We start from the raw sequence: 26545 nt of genomic DNA, 5'->3' as shown, positions 1-26545 counted from the left end.
GTTTGTATGTCTTTATTTTAATATTTATAATCATTTATTGTGAAAATAATACCTATTTAGAAAATGATGGAAATATTAAAAATATAATATAAATAATTAAAATCTACCTATTTGTATTAACTAAAACTTTTGAAACAAGTGATGATTTCATATAATATCTGAGCAGAGATTCTGAGTACGAATCCTTACTCCTTTATTTCATTTAATTAAATCTCATGTGTTGGGTCCACTCATATAGAAGAAGTGTAGTTCTCATATAAGAGAGAGTATTAAGATATAAATTAAATAATAAAATCTATATCTTTTCATCAGTTAAGGTTTCAAGACAAGTTGTGTTTTTACATAAAATTTCTAAATCCAATGTATATAATTACTCTTTATCTACTTATATGCTTGTTTTTTTATTAATAAATATATATTTAAATTGTAAGATATTTATATAAACTCGAAATTAGAAGGAATATTATTAAAACATGTAATGAGCAGATTTTTTGCGATGAAATTGATATATAACTTATTACAAATAAGTCCTAAAACATAATCATGTTGATGATAGCTCAGATTCGATTAATCAAAGAAAGGACGCTCTTACTATGCCGCTCAATGTATCGGCATGTCCCCTGGTGCATTTGCACTTTTTATTTTTTTATTTTTTCTTTCAAATACTCTGTAAGCATTTTTAAATATTTATAAAAAAATATATACATATTTATTAATAGTCAATTTCTTAATTAAGAAATTATTAAAAAATATATATATACATACAGTCAAATTGAAGGGTAGACAACATAGTATTACTTTTCTTATAAAAAACTTAAATGAATCAAATTTTATAAAAGAGTAGTACTATATCCCCCGATAACTACCGAGAAAGGCAAGATTTTTTTTTCATTCATTTTTAAATATTTTTAAAAAATAAAAAAATTAAAACATCACTAAAAAAAGATTTTCTTAATCACTAAATCAAACAAAAAAACAAGAAAAAGAAAAGGAAAAAGAGCGATTAGGGACACAAATTCAAGACCCACGTTCAGGACACAACATTTCTGTTAACAAAATTATACGTTACATCTCATACAATAGTTTTGCTCATAATATTTATGCATATGAGTTATGGGTAAGTCATTGATGCGCATCTCTCGGATTAACATTGACATATGGAACGTTATGTTCCATCTATTTATAAAGAATAATTCTATTTTATTTTTTTTATATTTTTATAATAAGTATGTAGTGTATAAATAATAAGTGAAACAACTAAATTAGTTTAATAAAAATAAAATAAAATAATAAATAATAATTTTAAAATATATAAAATATACAATATGAAATGAGAAATGTAACTCTTGCACAGACGCTCTACCATTACTAGGTACGTAGGAGAAAGATTGTGGGAAACGAAAAGGAATCAATCGTATTTAAAAGGTGAAGAGAAAAAATAAAAATAAAAAAAGAAAAGGAAATTCTTTACACATTCACTTTCTTTGGGTCTCAATCATTGTTTCAAAATTTGCCTTCTAGTACTTTATCCTCACCCACACCCAACAAATAGGAAAAAGGCTCCCCGCCAGAAGCTCCTCAAAAGCCATGGACTTCAATTCCCAGTATCTTCACCCTTAACACCTCTATTCTGTAAATGGCAAGCTCCAATATCTCCATATTTCAGTCCAAGAAAATCTCCCTTTTCCTCAACATATCCTTCCTGTTACTCCTCTCTGTCTTTCTCAAAACTCATATTTTCCCCTCCAACACAAGTTTGCTTCATCTATCCCTCGGAACTACTACAATTTCTTCCGTCTCCAATCCCCTGTTCCTCCGCAGTATCAGAACAGATGGCTGCACCGGCCTCCAAAACTACCAAGATTATGAGTACAAGTGCTTGTATGTCAAAAGACATATTGGCTGCAGGCCCAAAGGGTACATAAGTTATCTGCAATTCTTTTACTGCAATTTTGGGCAGTTTCCTTTCCTGGGTCATGTTGTACTTTTGTTATGGCTTCTGGTTCTGTTCTATCTATTGGGTAATACAACGGCAAACTATTTCTGTTCTTCTCTGGAAAGTTTGTCTAAGATCATGAAGCTTTCCCCAATTATAGCAGGAGTCACCCTTCTTTCACTTGGAAATGGTGCTTCTGATGTCTTTGCTTCCATTGTCTCCTTCACTAGATCTGGGAGTGGGGATGTTGGTCTAAACAGCGTTTTGGGAGGTGCCTTCTTTATATCGAGTGTTGTTGTCGGAATAATAAGTATTTTGATTAGCTCTCGTCATATTGCGGTTGACAAACCGAGCTTTATCAGAGATGTTCTATTCTCTCTCTTCTCTCTCATCTCTCTTTTCTTGATCATAGCCATTGGGAAAATCAACTTGTGGGGTGCGATTTGTTTTGCTTCTATTTATTTTGTTTACGTCTTCGCTGTCTCGGCTACTCATTTCTTCTGTAGAAATGAGGAGACTTCTAATTCAAACCAAGATACAGGCGAAATCGCAATACCATTACTTGGTTCTGTCGATGATGAAAAGCCAATCTTATTGGAGAAAACCGATCTTGAAGAACAACTGCAGATTCCAAGCTTTTTGCATCTCAATTCATCAACTTGTTACTATTTTGGCAAAATTTTACATGTTTTGGAACTGCCTCTTCAGTTGCCAAGAAGACTGACTATCCCCGTGGTTAGTGAGGAGAGATGGTCTAAGCCATATGCAGTGATCTCGGTTACTTTGGCACCTCTTCTCTTGGCAGCGCTTTCTAACACCCAGAGAGAAAACGTGGGTTTAAGGAGCAGCCTGGTGACGTACTTGACAGCAGGATTGATTGGGATGGTTTTTGGGAATCTTGCATTTGTGACCACCAAAAATTCTACCCCGCCAAAGAGGTGCTTGTTCCCATGGCTGGCAGGAGGGTTTTTGATGAGTGTCACTTGGACATATATTATTGCTGAGGAATTAGTTTCTTTGTTGCTTTCTATTGGGCATATAATTGGGATTAACCCTTCAATTCTGGGGCTAACAGTCCTAGCTTGGGGCAACTCCCTTGGAGATTTGATAGCCAATACTGCCATGGCAATCAATGGAGGGACAGATGGGACCCAGATCGCCATATCAGGATGCTATGCTGGGCCTCTTTTCAATGTCTTAATGGGCATAGGCTTGTCACTTGTTTTATCATCATGGTCTGTATATCCGTCTTATTTTGTGATTCCTACAGACCCTTCCCTCTTTGAAACCATAGGGTTTCTGATTGGAGGTTTGCTTTGGGCACTTGTGATATTACCAAAGAAGAATATGAGGCTGGATAGGTTTCTTGGAGGAGGACTTTTGACCATCTATGTCTGCTTCCTGTTCCTAAGGCTGGCCAGAGCTCTTGGTCTTCTGAACCTTCATGGGACCTCCTTCAAACTCTGAGAAAGGAGAGCTCCTTTCAGTGGTGGAACTTTATCATGCATGTATATTTTCTGAAACCTACTGTAAGCATCAATACTCTTTTCAACTTTGGTTCATTTTTCCTTTTGCCCATTTAAAGGGTGGGCCTCTTATCCAGAGTGGAACTTAAAATATGATGATGTGTTAATGCATATAATGTTAATATATTGCCTGCCAATACACATTATTTATATAGAGCCAAACCTACTTGGTTTTATACTTTGGTTTATTATATATAGGATAAATACTAATTTAAGCTAATTATTTGGTGGCTAGCTTCAAAGATAACCTAATTTAAGCGTCTTTCACCTTCTCATGATTCAATCATATAATATATAAGACATATTTGCCTTGTTAATTAAGCTTTCTTAACCCATCTTTATTTCTTATTATTCTTCAAATTTACGTTTAAAAGTTCTTGGTGTTGGCGATTGCTGATTTAAAGATTCTTCTACCATTCCTCTTCCAACCAAAAGTGGAGTAGTTCGTATAAATACAAATTTATTATGCTACATATAATCATTATTATATATTATTTAGGCACTAAATAATTATTTTATATTAAAAAAATAATGCAGTCAAGTAAATTAATAGAGTGTATAAAAAATATATGAAAGGAACTGCCTATAAAGTTTAAAAAAAAAAAAGTAAATAGTTCCTATATCATACTGCCGCTTGAATTGGATGCAATTTAGCACAACTCAAACCTGTCGTAAAGCGTGTCCTTTTTCGTGGCTATTTTTCATTTAATTAATTAAAAATTTAACCAATAATTCAAAAACTAGTTGGATTAAGGATGAGTTTGAGTGTTGAGAAGTAATGAGAAGAGTTATAAATAATAATAAAAAATAGGTAAAAAGTAATAATAAAGTAACGAATAGTAATAAAAAATAAGTAAAAAGTAAATAATAATAATAAAAATAGATAAAAATTAATAATAAATTAATAAATAATAATGAGAAATATTGATAAGTGTGCGTTGAGGATACAACACCCATACACAACTTAATTGTATTAAACCCTAACTGTACGCTGGGAACTGAAACATCATCATGCTTTCTGAAAACTTCAGTCGGCCATCTAACATAATCTCAGCGGTGATTTTACATTCATCTTCCTTTTCGTTTGCTTTTGCTTTTGCTTTTGCTTTTTCACTTGTCAACTTAAAAGCTACTTGCATGAATGGATAAAACCAAATATCTCTATTTCCTGGTAAGATGTCTCTCTAACTTCTTGACAGGATGGACCCCTATTTTATGCAACATCGGCATCATATGAAGACAAAGTAGAAGTATGCTCAATGAGAAATGCTTGGGATCGATACCGATAATCGGTTTCAAGAATTTCTCTCGATATTTTTATTTTACTAATTTTTTAATTTTTTAATTTAATAATTAAGTAAATATTTTTTATTAATGCTGTGAATTTTTTTAAAATATTTAAGAGTATTTTAAAAATACATAAACAAAAATTTTAACGCTTGTCGGACCCAAATTTCAATCCCGAATCGGTGGCAGTAGAGCCTACACCACTCATGTTCAATTAATTTAGGAACATGCGCGTACAATAATGGAGTGTGGCCAACTTGGACGTCCTAAGTTATGACTAGTTATGATTGGATCCATAGAATAGTACCCACTTGGACAACTTGCTTAGAAGTGTTCCGATCAAATGAATGTGGTCCAGTTTCTTGAAATCATCTTTGGATAAGTTACAATTAGATCATGTTGGCTCTGGGGCAAAGATTTTAGATCCACCTTATATATAAGCTCCTTATTTGTTTAGAGAGATAATTGTAAGTGCCATGATAACCCATAAACATTGTCACAATTACAATAATATCAATGTTATTATCTCTCTAAACAAATATCAATGTTATTGGCCGAGGTCCTTTGTACGGATGAAAAAAATCGATGAACTAGTAAACCGAAGCGAGCCAGTGGGTTGGTTTGGTACAAAATTTGGTTTAGTTCACTATCTGTTTCATTTCTCTTAAAATCAATCAAAATCAACCTCCAATTTTTTTTGTTTTAATATCGGATCAAATTGAACCAGACCAGTTCATATATATATTTTAATTTTTTATATTATATATAATTTTTATATACTATATATAAAATAATTTTATATTATATGATAAATTACTAGTTAATATAATATTAAATTTTAAAATCCTATATCACTATAGTATATAATTCAATTATAATATATATATTATAATATATTACCATATATTATCATTATATTATTATATACTATAATATACTATATTATATATTCTATATAATATATAAGAAAAGCTGGAAAAATCATATCAGAACCGGTAAAACCAGTAGTACTGATTTAGGGGTATAATTGGTGCGGTATTGGTTCTTCAAATCTTAAAATTGGCAGACTAGTTTGGTTTTAAAATATGTCCAAAACTGGACTGAATCGGACCGGTTACAACCCTAATCCTTTGGACCAATTGGCAACATCTTGATTTCTCACTAAGAGAACCAAGGATCGAATCCCCCCTCCCCCATGTATCAAAAAAATATATATCAATGTTATTGAACTCTTTCCTTAAACGCTTCATGCGAATCATAAGATTATTAGATATCACGGTCTCTAATATCTTCTATGCGACCTTCCTATGAAAAACATTGAGAATTTTTAGTGGGATAAAGGTAGAAGTGGCAATTGGTGTTCACGGGTCATTCGTGTCGTGTCAAGTCATGGATATTCAATTATATGAACTAATCGGAATGTGAGCTGTTAAGTTAAACTGGTCAGATCTTCAATCCCTAACACAATTATTCAAATAACGGAAGACATGACATAATCCATTTTGAGTCGTTTTATAATCAGGTGGAAGTTGATCAACACAACATGACATATTTCAGCTCATTTCAACATGTTTCAACTCGTTTTATGTAGATGGTTGAACTTACCTGCATAATTCATTTAACTTAATTAACATAATTTTACATAAAAGTCAATATATATATTTATTAGTAGCCATAATATCTAAAAACAAATACAATAAGACTACTTACAAACAAAAAATATCAATATTTCAACCAAACGATGTAAAATTGTAATTTTGAAATAAAATTTAAACGGATTATTATGAGTTGATTTAGGGTTAAGCGGTTAACCCACTATTAATTCATTTATTAATTATGTCTTAACGGGTCAATCTATTTTAATCCAAACCCATTTATATCAAACTCAAACTCGTTAATTTAGGATCATGTTTGTGTTGGATCAAGGGTCATATATAAATATTGCCAACCCAAGTAAAAGGCTATATTTTGTGCTTGTTAAAGTGGAGTGCTCTCTGAAGAAAAATAGGGAAAAAATAGAGTGGTGTCTCATTATGGTTTTAGAGAAAAAACAAAAAACCAAAAGCATATGCATTGAATATCGCAAAGCCATATCCCAGCTGTGGACATTACATATCTAGGAATCTTCTTTTTTTTTTTTTTTTTTGAGAAACAACAACCATTCCATTAAAACAAGGGAGGGGAAGATACATGATTAAAAGAAGGTCTAGTGACCATAACAACTGAGTTCTCTCCTAGCTTAAGGGAATCCTCAGCCAGGTTGTGAGCCATCTGATTTCCACTTCTCCTAACAAAACTCATAGACCATTGACATAAACTAGAAAGCAGCAAACTAGTGTCATACATAACCATGCCCACCCTATCCCATCTCTCAACATGTTGGTTAATACCATTCACAATCTGTAAGGCATCCCCTTCTAAGACGACAGAACCGAGCTCCAATCCCTTAGCCAAGGTAGCCGCATGAAAAGCTCCTAAACCTTCAGCCAAAAGAGGATCAGGAATGCTGGGGATAAGAAGCTATTTTGTGACTAAAACAGTGTCCTCATGGTCTCGGGCCACCAGACCAATGCCAACTCTAGCTTGGGACACATCCACAGCAGCATCCCAGTTAATTTTAATGGAAGCTGGAGAAGGTGGGGACCATACATAAGCATGAGTAAAAGATGCAAGAGGTGTAGCTTTCCTATTGCCTTAGGCCTCCTTATAAGATGCAAGAGATAGAGAGGATTGTTTCACCACCAGATTGGGATGCATAAAGGATCCCTCAAAAAACAGTTTATTCCTTCTAAGCCATATGTTCCTGGCAGTGACTGAAAACAAATCCATCAAAGGTTGAACACACTGTTTGCTGAGGAGCTCGAAAAGTTCCTTGAAACTGTCTACCCTTAGAGAACTTTTTTGGAATATTATATGGCCTTGAGTCCAAACATCCATGGCAAAGCTGCAGCTCCAAAGAGCATGAGTGGTGGTTTCCTCTTCCAAGCAACAGATAGGACAGATAGGAGAGTCCACAATCTTTTTCTTGAAGAGATTGAGTTCTGTAGGGAGAGCTTCTAAGCATGCTCGCCACATGAAGGTTTTGATAGCATTAGGGACCTGCAATTTCCACAAACCAGTCCAGTCCCTCTGCCTTAGCAGCCCTCTAGAAGATTGTCCCTTGAGCTGTTCAAGATGCTCGTTCTGAAAATGGTAGGCACTCTTAACAGTGAAAGAGCCATCTTTGGAGCCTAACCAGATTAGTTTATCCATTGCACCAGAAGAGCTAATGGGAATTCTCTAGATCACTGCAGCTAACTTAGAGCCAAAAACTTCTGTAATCAAACCTCTATCCCATTGCTTAGTTTCGTTATATATGAGGCTTGCCACTTTATCATCCTCCTGCAGAATATGTACTGGTGCTTGGATTTTATAGCTTGTAGTGGCAACCACATATCCTTCCAAATTTTGGTGTTATGGCCATCACCAAAATGCCAGATGGAGCCTTTTTCTATCAGGCCTTTTGCAGCACAAAAACTCCTCCATATAAATGAAGGCCTATTACCCAACCTGGCTTGAAGGAAGTTAACACTAGGAAAATATTTCAGTTTTAGGACTTGTGCAGCAAGGGAATTGGGTTGCTGGATGATTCTCCACCCTTGCTTTGCCAAGAGAGCTAGATTAAAACCCTCAAGATCTCTAAAGCCCAAGCCACCTGCAGCTTTCAATCTTCCCATCTGAACCCAAGATACCCAATGCACCCTTTTTTCATTTTGTAGATGGCCCCACCAGAAATGATTCATAATTTTGTTGACTTCATTCGAAAGGGATTTAGGCAGTTTAAAGACCCCCATGCAATAGGTGGGGAGGGCTTGAATCACAGCCTTAAGGAGTATTTCCTTTCCTGCTTGAGAGAGAAACTTGTTTTTCTAGTTACTGATTTTTCCTCTAATTCTATCAATGATATCCTTGAATGCAGCATGCTTGGATCTACCAATGAGAGCTGGTAATCCAAGATACTTTTCATAACATGAAGAAGACCTAGTTTCAGCCAGGTTCAATATGTAGTCTTTTGTAGCTGACTTTGTATTGGGGCTGAAGAAAATAGATGTTTTAGTCTTGTTAAGTTTCTGACCAAAGGCTTCTTCATAGAGGTTTAGCAAAACATGAATAGATGACTACTCTCTTGCATTGGTTCTACAAAAAATCAAGCTATCATCAGCAAAAAATAGGTGATTGATGCTAAGCTTCCCCCTGCAAATAGGAAATCCGTGAATCATCTTGATGCTTTCAACATGGTTCATTAAACTACTAAGCACCTCAGCCACCAAAATGAAAAGATAGGGGGAGAGAGGATCTCCCTGTCTGATTCCTCTAGTTGGTATAAATTTGCAATGAGAACTACCATTAATAAGGAGAGAATAAGATACAGTAGTTACACACTACATGACCAAGTTAATCCATCTGTTGCTAAAACCCATCTTACCCATGACCTTCCTCAAGAAAACTCGCTCCACTCTATCATAGGCCTTGCTCATGTCAAGCTTTATAGCCATGTATCCTTGCTTCCCTTTGCCTTTGGTTGCCATTGAATGAAGAGTGTCGAAAGCCACAATAACATTGTCCATAATCATCCTGCCTTGAATAAAAGCACTTTGGGTGGGAGCAATAATAGTAGGAAGAATCAGTTTAAGCCTATTAGAAAGAACTTTAGACACCACCTTATAAATGACATTGCAGAGAGAAATGGGCCTAAAATCCAGGACAGTTTGGGGGTTTCTGATTTTTGGAATTAAAACAATGAAAATATCATTGATAGCTGAAATATCACCATTCCCATTTAAGATTTCCATAACAGCATCAGTGAGGTCATCTCCTACAACTTCCCAGTGTGATTGGTAGAACAAGGCAGGGTATCCATCTGGTCCAGGTGAGCCCATGGGGTTCATATGGAATATAGCAGCCTTTACCTCTTCAGCTGAGAACTGTTTGGTAAGGTTGGCATTCATCTCCCTGTCTACTCGAGGGTGGACTTGGCTCAAGCATGCCTCAGTACCACTTGAATTTGCTGATGTAAAAAGTTCTTGGAAATACTGGGAAAACAAGTCAGAAATCTCTCCCAAGTCAGTTGTAGAACTTCCATCTGCTCTCATAAGCTTATTAATCCCATTGTTCTTCCTCCTCTGATTGGCACATTTATGGAAGAATTTAGAATTTCTGTCACCATCTCTCAACCACGACTGTTTTGCTCTTTGTTGCCATTTCAGGTTCTCTTCCTCAAGGGATTTATCAATATCCTTCTGTAGCACCTTTATAGCTGCTGAGATAGAGCCATTGTTTGAGTCTTGCAACTTCAAAAGTAGATTCAATTGGCCTTGGATGTCCCTCTGTTTTTTCCCAAGGCTTGAGCTCCAGTGCTTTAAGGACTCCTTGCATCTGTTTAGTTTCCTCAAGATTGAACTCATCTTTAGGCCCTGGACTGTATCCTGTGAGGACCATGTAGATTTAACAATGCTATTGCATGCTTCATGTACATTCCAACTTGCTTCAAATCTGAAAATCTTCTCCCTTCTTGTCTCAAAGCATAAAGCCCTCATACCTCTCTTTCTAGCATTAACCAATAAAGGGCAGTGGTAAGAAGTTTGGGTAGCAAGAACATTGATATTGCATTCAAAGAACAGATTAGACCACATCAAATTACCCATAGCACGATCCAGTCTTTCTTTAGTAAACTGATCTCCCCCTCTATTATTGCACCAGGTGTATTTTGATCCTTCATAGCCAAGGTCACTAAGGCCACACTAGTCCATAAACATTCTGAAGGCCTCCATTTGAGGATATGGTCTGCTGGCTGCTCCTACCTTCTCATGGTGATGCATTATCTCATTGAAATCTCCTAAACAAAGCCATGGTTTGTCCTCCATTGATCATCCTCAACAAGTTCCAACTTTCCCCTCTCTTTGATGTTTCGGGAAAGCCATAAAAACCAGTAACCAAAATCTGTTGGGGAATCTCCTCTTGAGTGAGAACCGTAGAAATATGATTATGAGAATAGTTCTCTAAAGAGAAGTCCATATTGCTTTTCCATAGAAAAGCTAAGCCACCACTGAGGCCTCTGCTTTCCACCACAAAACTACAATCAAACTGAAGATTGTTCCTCACATCCTCAACCCTTTTCCTACCACACTTGGTTTCCATTAAAAAAATGAAATCGGGGTACTTTGACCTCACTAAGAGGTTTAATTCTCGAACTGTACGGGGGTTTCCAAGCCCCCTACAGTTCCAGTTGAGGCCTATCATAGTTGTTGGTGGGGTTGCTCAACAGCCTCCACCAAGATAGTTTCCTCACCTAATTCTGCTAATTCTTGGATGCCTTTATGTTTTTTCACTTTATTATCCATGTCTATTTGAGAATTCAGTTCCCTTTTCTTATCACCCCTTCTGATAGGAGTTATGACCATAGAGATAGGATGATTTACCTCTCTAGCCTTTCTTTTCCAAGTGGCCCCTCTTTGTCTAGTCACTACTCCCACAAAGCTTGGCACAACCACTTCTTTCTTAACTTTATCTTGTACCTGATCCCTATTCGAGTCAGATGGGATTTTAATAACTTCAGGAGGGGCCAACTCCTTGACAGTTGGGAGTTGATAGATAGAATTAAAGGCCTCCACCATAGGTGCAATCGGGGACTCTGATATATGGCCCTTGCCAAGCTTTGAAAGGCCATTTTCTTCCTTAGATTTATTTCCAACAGAATTTGTGACTTCCTCCTCACCCTCTTTCTGGTTCATTTTGGCTTCACTTTCATGACCATTTGAAGACTCAGTGTGTTGCCACTGCTGTTGATTCAGACCACCCGACTTGCCCCCATACTACCTGCCATAAAAAATCTTAGAGTTCATTGGTTGAGCCCTGATCCAAGGGCCAAATTGCAGAACCTTTGGATCATTGCTAGATATAGGCCCCCTCTGTTGGTTCCATCTTTTACCTTTGTGAGCTATAATGCCACAATGAAAACAGAACGATTGTAACCTTTCATATTTTATGGAGATCCAGTGTTTTAAGTTATTCAATTCCATCCATTTACCACGTAGAAGGGGTTTGTGTAAGTCCACTGCAACTCTTATCCTCATACATTTCCCTCATGTCACCCCATCAGAGTCTGCATCGACTCTAATGACATGGCCAACCGAGGAGCCCAAATGCCTACCAACTTCTTTTGTCATTGCCCCCCACGGTAGTCTGTGAAGTTGAATCCAGAAAGGTTCAAAACGGAAAGGAATGTCATTTAAGAGGACATCTTCATCAAATTCTAGAAAGGACACCAGGTTTCTATCAAAAAACCATGGTCGTCCCCCTAAAACTTTTTCTTTATCCCCAATAAACTGAAATTCGATTAGGAATTTAAAATCCCCTAGTTCTTTGAACTTCACCCATCCCTCCAGTCTCTAGATTTGCGACATGGTTACTTTGAAGGCTTCACTATTGATTCCTTTTTCGATCAGCACTCCTCCAACAATGCAATGTTTGCTATGTGTGGCACCCTCTGTTGATCTAGCAGACTGGACCTTGAGGACTTCACTTTCTGCCGAAGATAAGTTCAATCTTTCCCACCTTTTGGCAAGATCTTCCTCCTCCATATGAAGAGTTCGAAGAGATTCAAAAGAGGTGAATAAAGGACAAGGCTCCCAATGGGGAAGACCAAACCACCTTGCATGAGCAAGGGGACTCAAACCTTACTCTAACTCAGACTCGCGGGGGAGAGAGAGAGAGAGAGAGAGAGAGAGAGAGAGAAGGACCGTAAAACATTGGGCACGTTACATATCTAGGAATCTAGATATGATATGCATGTTTATACATGACCATGAAATTCAAATTTGTAAGTGATTGAGCAGATTATACCCCTCTTCCTCTCCTCTCTCTCTCAAAGAATCCATAATATCCATGCCTTGTACCGATACGAGTGGGGGGAGGAATTCATGCTCATCCCTCTAAATCCTCTCCCTTCTTTTGACTAGACTTAAAAGCCATTTCTACAAAGTATTTTTTGTCTCATACGATGGAAAGTGACAGATTTATCACCTTCTTAAGATATTTGAACGACACGTGCAGCACCAGATTCCAAACCAATGATTCCAAAAAATATATAAGATGCAAATCAAGCCGCCGGTCAGCAAATCAACCATTGACCCTCGTAGGGCTAACTGGGCTACTCCATCAACTGCCCCAGCCTCAAACCGTTAAAGATTCAATTATCAACTCCCACCACAATTAGCCTTATACAATGATATTGTTTAATACTAAGTCTAGAAGAATGTGTTAGATATAGTGTGGCATCCCATTCTTCATGAAGGTTTAGGCGAGGATCAATGGTACTAAGTGTGTTAGTGTTAGCCAACGGTTAACACCCAAGAGGGAGCTAAACTAAGCGTGTAATTTTTCATAAGGAAGTATACGTGAAAGATAGTTATCTATGAAATTGCAGCAACAATTTAAACAGAATACATTGTGGTGATAATGCTAGCTGTTAATTATCATAATACTAACCTTCCCAATAAAAATGGCCTCTCGCCTTTCATTAAATCCCTAGATATACATCATCCAAATGATCATAAAGTGGCAAACCGATTACAAGTACTCGCCCGAGTTGACATTTTATATTCTAATGAAAGGTACAAAGTAATTACAATGGCTACTAGTCCCCATACTCAGGACTTGAATGGGTTTGACTCTTCTTCCTCGGGCCTCACTCTAGGGTCTGGATCTGCATCAAAGTCTATGGTCCCAAGAATGGAACCATAGGTAGTTTAGGCAGTTATGATAAAACTGCTAATGAGAGATAATGCCACGGAAGATACTATGAACATCTTCATGAAAAGATTGGATAGACATGTATATGTATGGCGAGGAGTCACCTCACTCTTAGCTAAGTGCATCTTCAAACGTGGCAAGGAATCATCATCTCAGATAACACAGGTATATTTATAGGCATGAGGAGGAATTGCCTCCTGAGGACGTGCCCTCTCTTTTGTGCAATATAAAGAAACACATTGGAATTAAGATGGCAAGGAATAATCCTTCTCCAATATAAAACCTCGTAAAAACCAATAATCAACATATTTTAGCCCGAGTAACATTCTTCCACCACACAGGTACTCATCACATAGATATTTAACACATAGACTTCTCACACAGAGATACTTGTTGCACCAAGATGCTTATATACAACCAATAAACTCGAGGACACCAACAGGTGATACGCTGTAGGATCCTACATCCCAACTATCAGTTGAGGCCAAATAAGACATCATTCCACCCCAATACACACATTGCATTCTCCTTCTCATGTGAAACACATGGCAACATTTCATAGGAATGGTCCGAGGAGTTCTCCATCCTGTCCTATGATTATAAATTCACACTACCGACTTCTCACACAGAGATATTGGATTCCCACATAGGGATTCAAAGTCATGTATTGAAAATAGTTAACACATTCAAACATAAAAATATTGGAAATCAATGCAGAAATATGGACATAAACATAATGATTGAAATGTTTATTCATGCTTGTATAATGGGGGAAAGTTACATAGATAATGCAATGCCTTTTACTCACAAGAATCACCTCACATTTTCCAGTACTATCTTAAAAGCTAACCTATCTTTCTATGTCGAAAATCCTCTCATCATCGTTCTGCTTCTTGCTTTCCATAGCAATTGACTTCATGAACTCTTTAGTGAATAAAGTCTCTGAGATCTATCCCCCATCTAGGTCTTTTAAATAGGGTAGGATTGTCAAATGTCCTTTCTGATTCTAGATATACGGTAAGGATTTTCTTTAATCCTTATTTGTCATACTGCAGGAAGATAGAGACAAACTGCCAAGCATGGTCCACATGCTTGGTCCTCTGACTCTCCTTGAAAGAGGGTCTCGATCGTGGCTTGAGTCGTATTACTATGTTCAAACAACATAACCCGTTAAACCTTCACCTTTCATCGCAAAACCACTCCAAATGTGACCCTTTGAAAGGAGTAGGGGTTCTAAGTGTAGTACTACCACTTTTCTGAGCACTTTCATGTAATTCTAAAAAGCTCCCTCACTTTCCCAGTCTTCTCTAGATTGCTGCTCACCTTAGTTGGTAACTCTTTGTTTTGTCAAAGTTACTGACTTCCATGGCTCCTTGTTCTCACCTTCATGGCAAGTAGCCTTTTTGTGTTTGCCTTTAGTAAAATGGCACTCTTATCTCCACCTCGATCTAGAACATGTTAGTTGAGTGTTTGCAGTTGAACGGTTTATGTTGAAGTGTTGGATTCAGTTATATATAAATGGTTGAAGGGAATGATGGAGTTGATAGGACTGGTGCCTTCAATTTTAAAGTGAAGCTCCATGCTTCACTTTAAAAGTAAACTCCTCCTCCCTTGCTTAAATTGAGTTGGATGCAAGTGTGGTGATTATTGATATGTGTAAATGGTGTATGGTGCCATGGGTTGAATTATAAATGAAGTGTGGTTGAAGTTTGATATATCAAGATTGATGAATTATATGTTGACTTAGGTGATAAATGGGTAGGGTACATGTAAAATTTAGTTGGTTATATCCATTGAATAGATTTGGTATGAATGATGTATTTATGGAAGAAAAGTATTGAGCATTTTGTAGTTGAGTTGAATGGAATCAAATGTTGTAATGAGCCATGAAGTTGAATGCTATGTCCTGAAAAGGTGACCTCAAGGGGTCACAAGCTATGGCTTTTAAATTAAGAAAAGGGTGGTAAAGGAATGTATGGAGGATGGATTAGATAATTAAACTGCCCTAAGTGAAGAACGTTTAAGTAAATAATCAATTGAAGGTTAAGACCACGTAGAATAAAAGGCACTAAGAGTTGAGAGTACTGTTATTATGCAAGTTTTAAGTTTAAGTTGCATATGTAAATGAAAAGGAAATTATAAAAAATTATAGATACTATGGATAAAATGTAGGTTGCCACCTGACACACATATGAGTGGACTGTATTAAATGAAAATGGCATAGATTCCAGGTAAGTAATATATATATATATACACACACTCTTCTAGTGTTATCTAAATTGTGTGAAAATGAAAATGCTACCTTTTTTTTTTTATTTATGAAAATGAAATAAATTTCTCATATGAGAAAATGTCTTTTAATGCATTGATAGGAAATGAAATGTTTTTCTTAGAAAGAAAATGATGCATTATGAATCTATGCTAAGTTATTAATGTTTTGAGGTATGTGTATGTAATGGTCTTTCTTTGGCAACCCCTATTTATGCATCTCTATGATAAATGTATGCATGATGAAATGGATGTATATGTCTTAATTATTGTTCTTATGATCCATTAAGTGATGATGTTTATGTTCAATGTTATGAAATGATATTTATGAAATTAAATGAACTAATGAATGAAAAGAAAAGAAATGAAAGAAAATGAATGTTTTAATGTATGAAGTTACATAACGGCTAATAACTGAATGAATGATAGTACCAATGGATTTGGCAGATTGTAATACTGGATAAGTAGTATTGGTATTGCACTCAGTGTTGTCCCCTGATTGAAAGGGATTCCCAACTTATGGCCATGGGTGGAGTTTGGGTCCAAAAGACAGCTAACCCTAAAACATAAGTGTAATAATGTTTATCGGCCAATGGAAAATGGTAATAGTTAAATTGAACATTGTGAAATCATTTAGGTCTTTATGAATGAATGTACAAGGCGTGAGAAATTTTTTTATGAGGAAAGAAAACCTCTTTTAAAGAAAAACCTAACCTTCTAGTGTAAGTTGTGATTTTTTTTTAAAGGAAAATTTTAGAGCTTGAATTGTCATAAGAGCTCGCACCTTTGGATTAGTTAGAATTATTAAAGCTTTATTAATTTTGAGGATAAATGCCAAGAGGCCAATGAAAGAATTATATATAGCATATTGATGGGCTAGGCAATTGGGTTAAAATTTGGGTGGATTTAGAAAAGCCCAAAGGTGGTTTGTTAAGGGCCCTAGTTTACTAATAATAGATGGGCTAAGGATAGACATTAAAAGCCTTAAGCCCAACTTGGGAGATATAAGACTTTAGGCCTTACATAAAGAATACAAGACTTTAGGCCCAACTTCGTAGATATTAGATTATTAGGCCCAACTTAGTGAGACCCAGGCTAATGGCCCAATCTAGAAAAGACCCAAAGCTAAGACCCAACCAAGTGGGCTATTGAGGCCAAGGATAGGCCCAATAAATCTAGACATAAGACCCATGGATAAGCCCACTCCTAGGCCCACAACCAAGACTTGTTCATATGACCCATTAAAAGCCCAACCCATGAATGAAGCCCAAGTTTTGTATTTTATTTCACTCTTCCAAGTTGGACCCATATACACCATATTATTGGTTTCTATTTAACCCAAACTCAACCACGCACCCCTAAGGTTCCCTCCCAACCATGGTTAGGCTCCTAACTTGAGTTAAGAATCACTATTCATCTCACCCATGAATAGTAACTCAAGCATCATGACTTTTATAGTTTTCTTGAAACTCTTTGCTTCATAGTTTTTGGTTTAAAATTTTTATCTTTTACACTTGTTGTGCATCACTCTTAAAAAACTCTTGAAAGTTGGAATCAACCCAACCCATGTCACTTGAGGCAAAGGCATGTTATTGCCACCACAACCCACCAGCCGAAACCCTTGGTGCATCACCAAGCAACACTTTAACAAACTAGCCCCAAACCCATGCCTCTTCCACAATTTTTCAGAGGGTTTTCTGCACCTTTCAACCCTCATTATATCCCCTAAAATCAGACCTAAGTAAAGGCCAAAAACAGTTCCCTAAGCTAAGCCAAAAACACAACTATTCACCTAGGAACTTAAAGTCTTGACTAGACTACTACACCTTCATCTTCAAGAAATTTTCTGCACCAAAATAGCCACCTTCCCCACACCACCAGCTCTATCATTTCATCCTAATAAAGTGATTCAAAGCACTAAAGTACTTGCTTGTCCAATTATCTCCCAAAGGAAGCAAGACCGATTGGCAATAGGAGAGGAATGCATAGGACACATGGTTGAAACCATCACCAATTCACTTTCCTTCATTTTCGGCTCATGCATGATCACATGACAACCAATAACCCCTCTCTTCCTCACCCGAAAAAGCTACCAAATGGAGGTCATCACATCTATAAAAAAAAATAAAAATAAAAATAAAAATAAAAATAAAAAATAAAAATAAAAATCACAAGTTAGGACAAAAGGATGATAAAAAAAATGGGTAGTTTTGATACCCAACCCTTTGGCCACTAGCATGATTTCACCTTGGAAATCATTTTGGTTTTTGTTTCAATTTCTACACCAAGGCAGCACTTGCACCTATTAACACATTCTAGTACCTGACCATGATGAAACCATAAAGCTTTAGACCACTATTCAACTGACCTAGCATGACAAAATCTTGAAATTGGCACTCAACACTCCACTGCCCACTTCCACCACTCATAGGCCTCACCCTTCAGCCAAACCAACGTCCCTCCTTGCCTCTCACCCCCCATGGAGTCCTATAAACACTCCCTTCACTCCTCACTTTCTCACACAACTCTCTCAAGCATTCTCTTAGTGTAACAACCCGCTAGAAATTCAATGGTGGAATTTCTATAAACTTTAGGAACCTCGTGAAAATTTCGTAAGTTTTCACAAATCAACTAATCGCATAGGTTTTAGTCTGTCAACATAATCAGTGTTATTACTCACTATGGTACTAAAAATGTGATTTTTATTATTTGAGATAGTTAGAAGTATCAGAATACATTATAGTCAGTGCCACTAAACTCAGTTGATTATTTAGGATTTTATGGCGCAATAACCCATTTTTCATAATTTTGAACGAAATGTCTGTTCGAAACTGTGAAATTATTTTTGGGCACACTTCGGGGTTAAGTTTTGGTAAACGATTTTCACTGTAGGTTAATATGAATATTTAGGATTTTTCAATACTAAATTTATTATGCATTTTTTTAGAGTGAATAGTAACCTCGATTTTTTTGTTTTTTTTTATCGAAAAGCTGGTAGCCACCCACATAGCAGCCCCGTCCCAATTTTATGAAAAAACCCTCACATATGGTGAAGGAATACCGTGGTTACAGCACAATCATTAGAGGTTTTACAAAAACTAAACAAAAAAAAACCTAAAACCCACGTGATCAAAGAAAAACAACCAAATAAAGTGCATACAATGGAAAACACAAGGAGATCAACAATTACATCATAATATAAGGAAGACCCCACATATCCGTATGTACTAACCCACGAAGGATACCTCTATCAAGGACCAACCCTGTGAAATACTTACATCTATTAAAAACCCCCTTTTTGGCAAGATAGTCCGCAACCATGTTTGCTTTTCTGAAAATATGATGGATGGAACACTGTAAATCAACAAATAATCTTTGGATGTCATCCCAAAAATCCCACAAGTACCATAAACTGCATTTACCAGCATGAATCCATCTCACAATAACTTCTGAATCGGATTCCACCCAAATATCTCGAATACCCAACTGTTGTGCCAACTTTAACCCATCAAGTAAAGCTCTCCCCTCAGCAACATTGTGGGAAACCTGCCCATAATGAGTAGCAAAACCCACCAACACTTGACCATAATGATCTCTGATAACCCCACCGCCACCTTCTAATTCAAGGTTTCTAAGCGAACTACCATCAACATTTAGCTTATACTGTCCTCTATTTGGCTTAATCCAAGCTATAGCTTTCATACTTTTTTTGATAACAGGAGCAATTGGACAATTTAATTCCTGTAAAACCTTGATATCATGTGCATGCAATCTATCAAATTTCCGATGCAGAGAAAACATATCAATTAACATCAACTTGACACTCCTTACCACACCCTTCTAATCAGTATTCTTTCATTCCATTCTATTCTCACACCGTGCTCTCTACAAAGCACACATGATAATGATTGGTAAGATACCACGACAACAACTTGAGAAGATTCTGACGCTCGAAGCCACCAAACATTCATAACCACAGTCCATCTTTGGAGGTTAGGCAATCGAACCCCCAAAATACCTGCAAAATACCTCCAAACCATAGTAGCCAACTCGCCACTATAAAAAATATGATCAATGGATTCTTGTTGTGATAAAACACAACAATGACACTTTGAAGCTAGAGGAACACCTAGCTTAGAAATGATATCATCCACAGGCAAAACATATTTTTTAGCACCCCAACAAACAAAAGACATTTTTTTTTTGAACCAATTTATGCCAAAACCATTTTTTCCAAAGACAAACAGGCCCTATCTCTCTAATTAAATGCCAAGTAGATTTGGTAGAGAAAGTACCATCCGGATTAGGCTGCCAAATACGCATATCTGATCCACCTGATATTTGAACCAGCGAGGCGATTATTTTCTGAACCATCTCTTTCGACACCAGCATACGCAATTTAGTCACATCCCAGCCAGAATTATTTAAAATATCAACCACCAATAAATTCTCATCTACACTAACCTCTTCAGTATTAGCAGTGGCCCTATCCCCTAACCAATTATCAAATCAAAAATTACAAGCACCACTTCTAACCAAAATACATGAATTCTGTTGCACAATCGGCATCACATACAAAATACCTTTCCAAAATCTTGAACCTGTGGAATTATAAAGAGCCGCAGGGTGCTTACCACCCACATATTTCTTCTGAAAGAATTTTGCCCACACCGAATTCCCCTCCAGTAATTTCCAAGCAAATTTCATAAAAAGAGACATTTGAATATCATGTAAGCTCCAAATACCCAGACCTCCTTCCTCAACTGGCAAACAAATATTTTTCCAAGAAACCCATTTTCTTTTTCTTTTATCATTAGTCGAATTCCAAAGAAAACTAGAGAAAATACTTTTGATGGCCTTGAAAACACCCTTAGGTAAATTCATAACAGAGAGAACATGAATTGACATGCTAGATAAAACATGTTTGAGGAGACTAATCTTACCCCAAAAGAATGAATGTTACTCTTCCACCCAGCCAATTTTTTCTGCAACTTCAACAACAAAGGTTCAAATAATTTGATATTCATCCGTCCCACATGCAGCGGAACTCCCAGATAATTGCACGGCCATTTACCCTCCATAAAACCTGTGATCCTTAAAGACTCTAATTTTCTAGCAACAGAAAACTTAGAGGAGAAAAAAATAGATGACTTAGCCAGACTGACCATCTGCCCAGAAATAGATTGGTATGCTTGCAAAGTCTTCATAATATGCACTAGAGATCTTTTACCTCCATTTGAAAAAATCAGCATATCATCAGCATAAAACAAATGAGAAATCAGAATACCTCCATTAGCATTAAAAGGATTTACTTTTTCCTGTTGGAAATCAACATTAATCATACAAGAAAGAAATTCTTGTGATAAAATGAAAAGATATGGCGATAGAGGATCCCCTTGCCTAATACCCTGGGAAGGTTTGAAAAACTCATTCAAAGAACCATTGAGCATCACCGAACACATAGGAGAAGAGATACAATTAAAAATCAAACCCCTCCAATGATCTGAGAATCCCAACCTCTTCATCACCTCCAACAAGAACCTCCAATTTACCCTGTCATACACCTTTGCCATATCAATTTTAATCATAACATTACCACCTCTCATTTTCTTGTTCATACTTTGAATCATTTCTTGAGCAATAAAAATATTATCAAAAATGCTCCGGCCTTTAATAAAAGCTGATTGTTCATTAGAAATTATTTTCTTCATGATAGGTTCCAACCTATTCACCAGAACCTTGGATAAAATTTTATAAACAAGAAAACATAAACTGATAGGCCTAAATTACGAAAAACCCCTTGGTTCATCCACTTTCGGTATCAACACAATATTGGTAGCACCAAAGAAAGTGGTTAAAGGCTTCCCCTCAAAGAATTCAATCACCAACATCAATAAATCTTCTTTGATAATATCCCAGGCATGATGGAAAAAACTAGTAAAAAAACCATCAGGTCCCAGACTACTATCTTGTGGGATCAACCAAAGCGCCTCTTTAACCTCCATCAAATCTGGAACTCTACAAAGAAACCGATTATCAGCCTCAGTAATAATAGAAGTTATGAGATTCATACCAGGCTCCTCAAAAGACACTGGCGACGTGGTTAACTGCTGCTGGAAGAAATCAATAGCCTCCTCAAGGACTGCTTCACCGGAATCAAAAACACTACCATCTTCGAGAATCATACTCTCTAAAGTCTTAAATTTCTTTTTACATCTAAGAGAGGCATGAAAGAAAGCCGTGTTATCATCACCTTCACAAATCCACTTAACTCTGGATTTTTGACACCCCATAATCTCCTCTCTATGCAAATATTGGATATGCTTTTGCTTGCATCTCAAAAGCTCAACTTCCATTTCTTGAATATAATTTTGCTGAACATTATTCTCCAACTCAAGAAGCTCCTCTTCAATGACTTTAAGATCTACTTCCACTTTACCGAAGACCTCCTTATTCCACTTCTTCAATACTTGTTTCAATTTTTTTAACTTTCTACTGAATTTCACCATCGGGCAACCTTGAAATTCTTGCCTCCAACACTTACTTACCACACCTAAGAACTCCTCATGCAAACACCACATTCTTTGAAAATGGAAAGGATTAGGACCAACCCTCTATCAACCCATAAAGAAGTAACCATAGGACAATGATCAGACGAGGTGCGAGGAAGATACATCAAACAACTATTAGGAAAACTCGATAGAAAACCAATATTCACCAGCACTCTATAAGCGTACTAAGTGCAGTGTTTTCCAAATCACGGCGTGAAATGTCTAAATTAGGATAGAAAATTTTTATTTGGACACTTGGCAAGATTTTAACCACACATAGGAAATAGTATTAGACACTTGGCACAAAGAGGAACCATTAGATGGATTTGTGAAGAAAATCAAGATGTGATATCATGCCACCTAAGAAAAAAAAAATTTCATTTGATCAACCAAATTGTCTCAGACCAAAGAGGGTTTCAACCCTAGCGAGACCCTAAATGATTCGAATCTGATTGAAATCTCAAAATTTTAGTTGAAAACCAAAACCCTAAAGGGTTTCCTTAAAGCCTAAAGTTGGCCTCCAAACCCCTTTTTATCTGATTTCTAACATTGTGTTTAATCGCTTGATTAAATCACTTCCACATACTATTAATTCATCAAATCATTGTTATGACATTATTATCCAACCTTTTAAATCTTGAAAATTTGATTAGGCCAAGAAAAATTAGATTTGGGCTTGATAGCATCTCAAAACCGGACCAAACCCCCTTTAAACCCCAAATTGAAGCCCACTAGGTTGAGACCCACCAAGGCCCAAGAATTTGGCTACCTTGGCAAAATTTCATGAAAAAGTTTCTTCCCCCACATGGAAGACCATCCACTCACTATTCTCCACTTTATGTCACATATTCACCTCCAATCAAGGGTCATTCAAGCTCATATCTCCCCCTTCCAGAAGTCCAAAGTCGTTCAAGACACATTTATTTCTCTTTCATCACTTCTTCACCCTGTTCATAGAGAGAAACCCAAAAGAGCTCTCTCGGACAGATTTATGGGTCTTTTTTCGTAGAGATTTTTGACACTTGTAAGTATTTTCACACGATGAATCCTCATAAAAGTTTTTCTTATCTGAGTATATTTTTTGTAGATATACTATTCGTCTCATTCCATAGTCATTTGGTAAGTCAAAAGTATTTTTAACCATGGAAAGGACATTCTGGGCATGAAACTAGAGAGTATGTTATGTTTTGGCATTTTTGACCAAACTAATGGATATATCTTGGTCCGAAAATTTTATGGAGTGTTGTTAGTATGTGTTTAAGAGTGTTCATTGAGGTTTTGTTGCATGAATAAAGGTTTTGATGATAGATTTTCTTAGAGCTAGAAACTTGAAAACTGGAAGTGGAAAAACAGTTTTTATTTGGAGAAAGTTTGAATATTTCGTGGTTTGATCTTACTTTTAAAGGCTTTGATATTTATATGATGATCCTAAATCTCTTATTTTCATGTTAGGATGTTATTTTCAATGATAATTAGTATTAGTTTCAAAGATATGATTTTTCTATTTAAGAGGATTCCGGTTAGGCTTAAGATTTGATGTTTTTGGGTTAGATCCATGTTTTATTGATTTTTAGCCATGTGATTTTAAGTTTGATGGTTGGATATTATTTAGGACACATTTTGAAACCATGTGATTTTTTAATTTGAAGATCTCATCCTTTTAAGCCATGGATCAAGAGATTGATCAAAGCTAATTACGAAAAAAGTTTCTATTTTTGGACTAAGCGTAAAACCAAAACCTCCAAGTGTTATTTTGTGATTTTGATGACTTTAGTTTGATGATTTAAAGCATGGTTGATCTTAGGATGATTTTATGAATATGTTACAAGTAAGATTTGATTTTTTAGAATTTTTGAAGATGTTTTGATTTAGGGTTAAAACTTGTAATTCAATTGTTTGGATCTTTTTACAAAAAAATTTGGTATTGATTATTAGTTTTTTCTAAATGAATGTTTTAAGTATGATTTTAAATTTAGGATCAGAAGATCTTTGTTGTAAAATTTTGGTTTAAGAATGAGTTTTGAAGTTAGAAGGAATTGCAACAAAAATCAAGATAAATGGCATATGGATGTTTTAGCCATAGTGTGTTTTCTATAATTGTGATTTGTTTTAAATTTTTCTAATATGATATTTGAGTTAAAGACAAAATTTACATGAGAAATGTAAATTTTAAAAATTTTTGAAGCTGGGATGTGAAATCCTTAAGTTATGGGTAAAATTGTTATTTTCTCAAATGTAGGAGGTAAAATGGTAATTTTACTCTAAGTTAGCTTGTTTTCATGTTTCTAATATTTATTGATTAAATTTTTAATTTTTACAATACCCTTTTACAGCTCCTCGTGTTTTGTACTTTATTATCGTAGAACGAGACGATCGAGGTAAGCTAGCTTTTAACTTACTAGCAGTTTTCTGTATATAGGTGCTAAGTAAAGGAACTACAATGTATGTATGTGTGTTTCATATATATCATGTCATGCCAAGTTATCACATATTTTTCTGTTACACATAATTTACTCTGTCATGAATTATTCATCTGTTACACAAGATATTCTATCACGTACTGCTATACGGTGTATGTATATCATGTTAAGTATGTTATTTGTTACATGTAAGGCATGTCACATAAAGTTTACTATTGCAAATATGTTATGTTACGAAATGTTGTTTGTTGCATGTCATGTCAAGTTATGAAATGTTTCTGTCCCATATATGTCCTCGTGCAGTTAAGTTATTATTCAGTTTATTGTGACTACACCATCATGGTAACCCCATGAGATAAGAATAAACAATCATAGTGACCCCATGAGATAAGAATAAGCAATTATGGTAACCTCATGAGATAGGAATAAGCAATCATGATAACTCCATGAGATAAGAATACACCATCATGGTAATCCCATAAGATAAGAATAAACAATCATGGTAACCCTATAAGATAAGAATACACCATCATGGTAACCCCATGAGATAAGAATAAGCAATCATGGTAAACCCATGAGATAAGAATACACCATCATGGTAACCCCATGAGATAAGAATAAACAATCATGGTAACTCCATGAGATAAGAATACACCATCATGATAACCCCATGAGATAAGAATAAGCTATCATGGTAATCCCATGAGATAAGAATACACCATCATGGTAATCCCATGAGATAAGAGTAAGCAATCATGGTAACCCCATGAGATAAGAATACACCATCATGGTAACTCCATGAGATAAGAGTAAGCAATAATGGTAATCCCATGAGATAAGAATAAGCAATCATGGTGACCCCATGAAATAAGAGTAAAAAATCATGATGACCTCATGAGTGACCCCATGAAATCAGAGTAAAAAATCATGATGACCTCATGAGATAAGAATAAGTAATCATGGTGACCCCATGAGATAATAATAAGTTTCAGTTTAAGTTCAAGTTCATGTCAAGAAATTGAATTTAAATAGTTAAAGAAGCAAGATTCCAAGTTATGTTAGGTCAAGTTTCATATCAAGTTCATGTTATGTTATGTTATGTTCACATACATGTTATGTCCTTATTCACGTTAAATTTCAAGTTCATGTTCATATCATGTTATATTCACGTTTATGTTATGTTCAATCTCACGTTCATGTATGTTATATTCATGTTCACGTTATGTTTCAAGTTCACGTTTATGTCATGTTATTATTAGGTTTATGTTAAGTTCAAGTTCATGTTTATGTTATGTATGTCCACGTTCATGCTATGTTTTAAGTTCACGTTCATGTTATGTTGCTAGTCCATGTTATGTTTTAAGTTCAAGTTTATGTCATGTCAAGTCAAGTTTAGTTCACATTTCAGTTCAGGTTATGTCAATTATGATATGCTATATGTCAAGTTATGCTATGTTTACTTCCGACTTTAATTATGCGTTCATGTTTTTACTGTCATGCATGCATCATTAACCTGTGTCAGAGTTTCCTGTTAACTTGCTAAGATTTACAATTAAATCTCACCGTGGTAGTCCCAACAACCATTTTCCCAAATGGTAGGCGATGTGTCAGGATCAGAGCAGGGAGCGGACATTGGTAGACTGGAGGAGGTTGACTAGACACCGCAAACACGACCCGGAGCTTACAGCTTCACTAGTTAGTTTTTAAACAGTATTCTGGCCTCATTAGTTGAGTTATACGAGTTACTCAACGAACTACCTCAATAGT

At 36.0% G+C, this 26545-nt stretch overlaps 2 protein-coding genes across 2 annotated transcripts; one reads left to right on the top strand and one right to left on the bottom strand.

Moving 5' to 3' along the window:
* Positions 1 to 1487: 1487 nt before the first annotated feature.
* LOC122277535 (cation/calcium exchanger 1) lies at positions 1488 to 3599 on the top strand. The gene has a single exon (XM_043087548.1). The coding sequence runs from the start codon at positions 1637 to 1639 to the stop codon at positions 3401 to 3403; it is 1767 nt and encodes a 588-aa protein (XP_042943482.1). The 5' UTR covers positions 1488 to 1636; the 3' UTR covers positions 3404 to 3599.
* Positions 3600 to 21593: 17994 nt separating this feature from the next.
* Positions 21594 to 22316, bottom strand: LOC122276978. Its single transcript, XM_043086860.1, has one exon. It carries the CDS (start codon positions 22314 to 22316, stop codon positions 21594 to 21596), a length of 723 nt encoding a protein of 240 aa, XP_042942794.1.
* Between the last annotated feature and the right edge of the window lie 4229 nt (positions 22317 to 26545).

This window comes from Carya illinoinensis, chromosome 9 (assembly GCF_018687715.1).
Source record: "Carya illinoinensis cultivar Pawnee chromosome 9, C.illinoinensisPawnee_v1, whole genome shotgun sequence".
Classification (NCBI taxonomy): domain Eukaryota; kingdom Viridiplantae; phylum Streptophyta; class Magnoliopsida; order Fagales; family Juglandaceae; genus Carya; species Carya illinoinensis.
The sequence above is the reverse complement of the archived record's forward strand: the minus strand, read 5'-3'. Positions and strand labels throughout refer to the sequence as shown.

What these genes read in the sequence shown, in the direction of transcription:
- LOC122277535 (XM_043087548.1), top strand. Translation starts at nt 1,637, where the DNA reads ATGGCAAGCTCCAATATCTCCATATTTCAGTCCAAGAAAATCTCCCTT.
- LOC122276978 (XM_043086860.1), bottom strand. Translation starts at nt 22,316, where the DNA reads ATGGTGAAATTCAGTAGAAAGTTAAAAAAATTGAAACAAGTATTGAAG.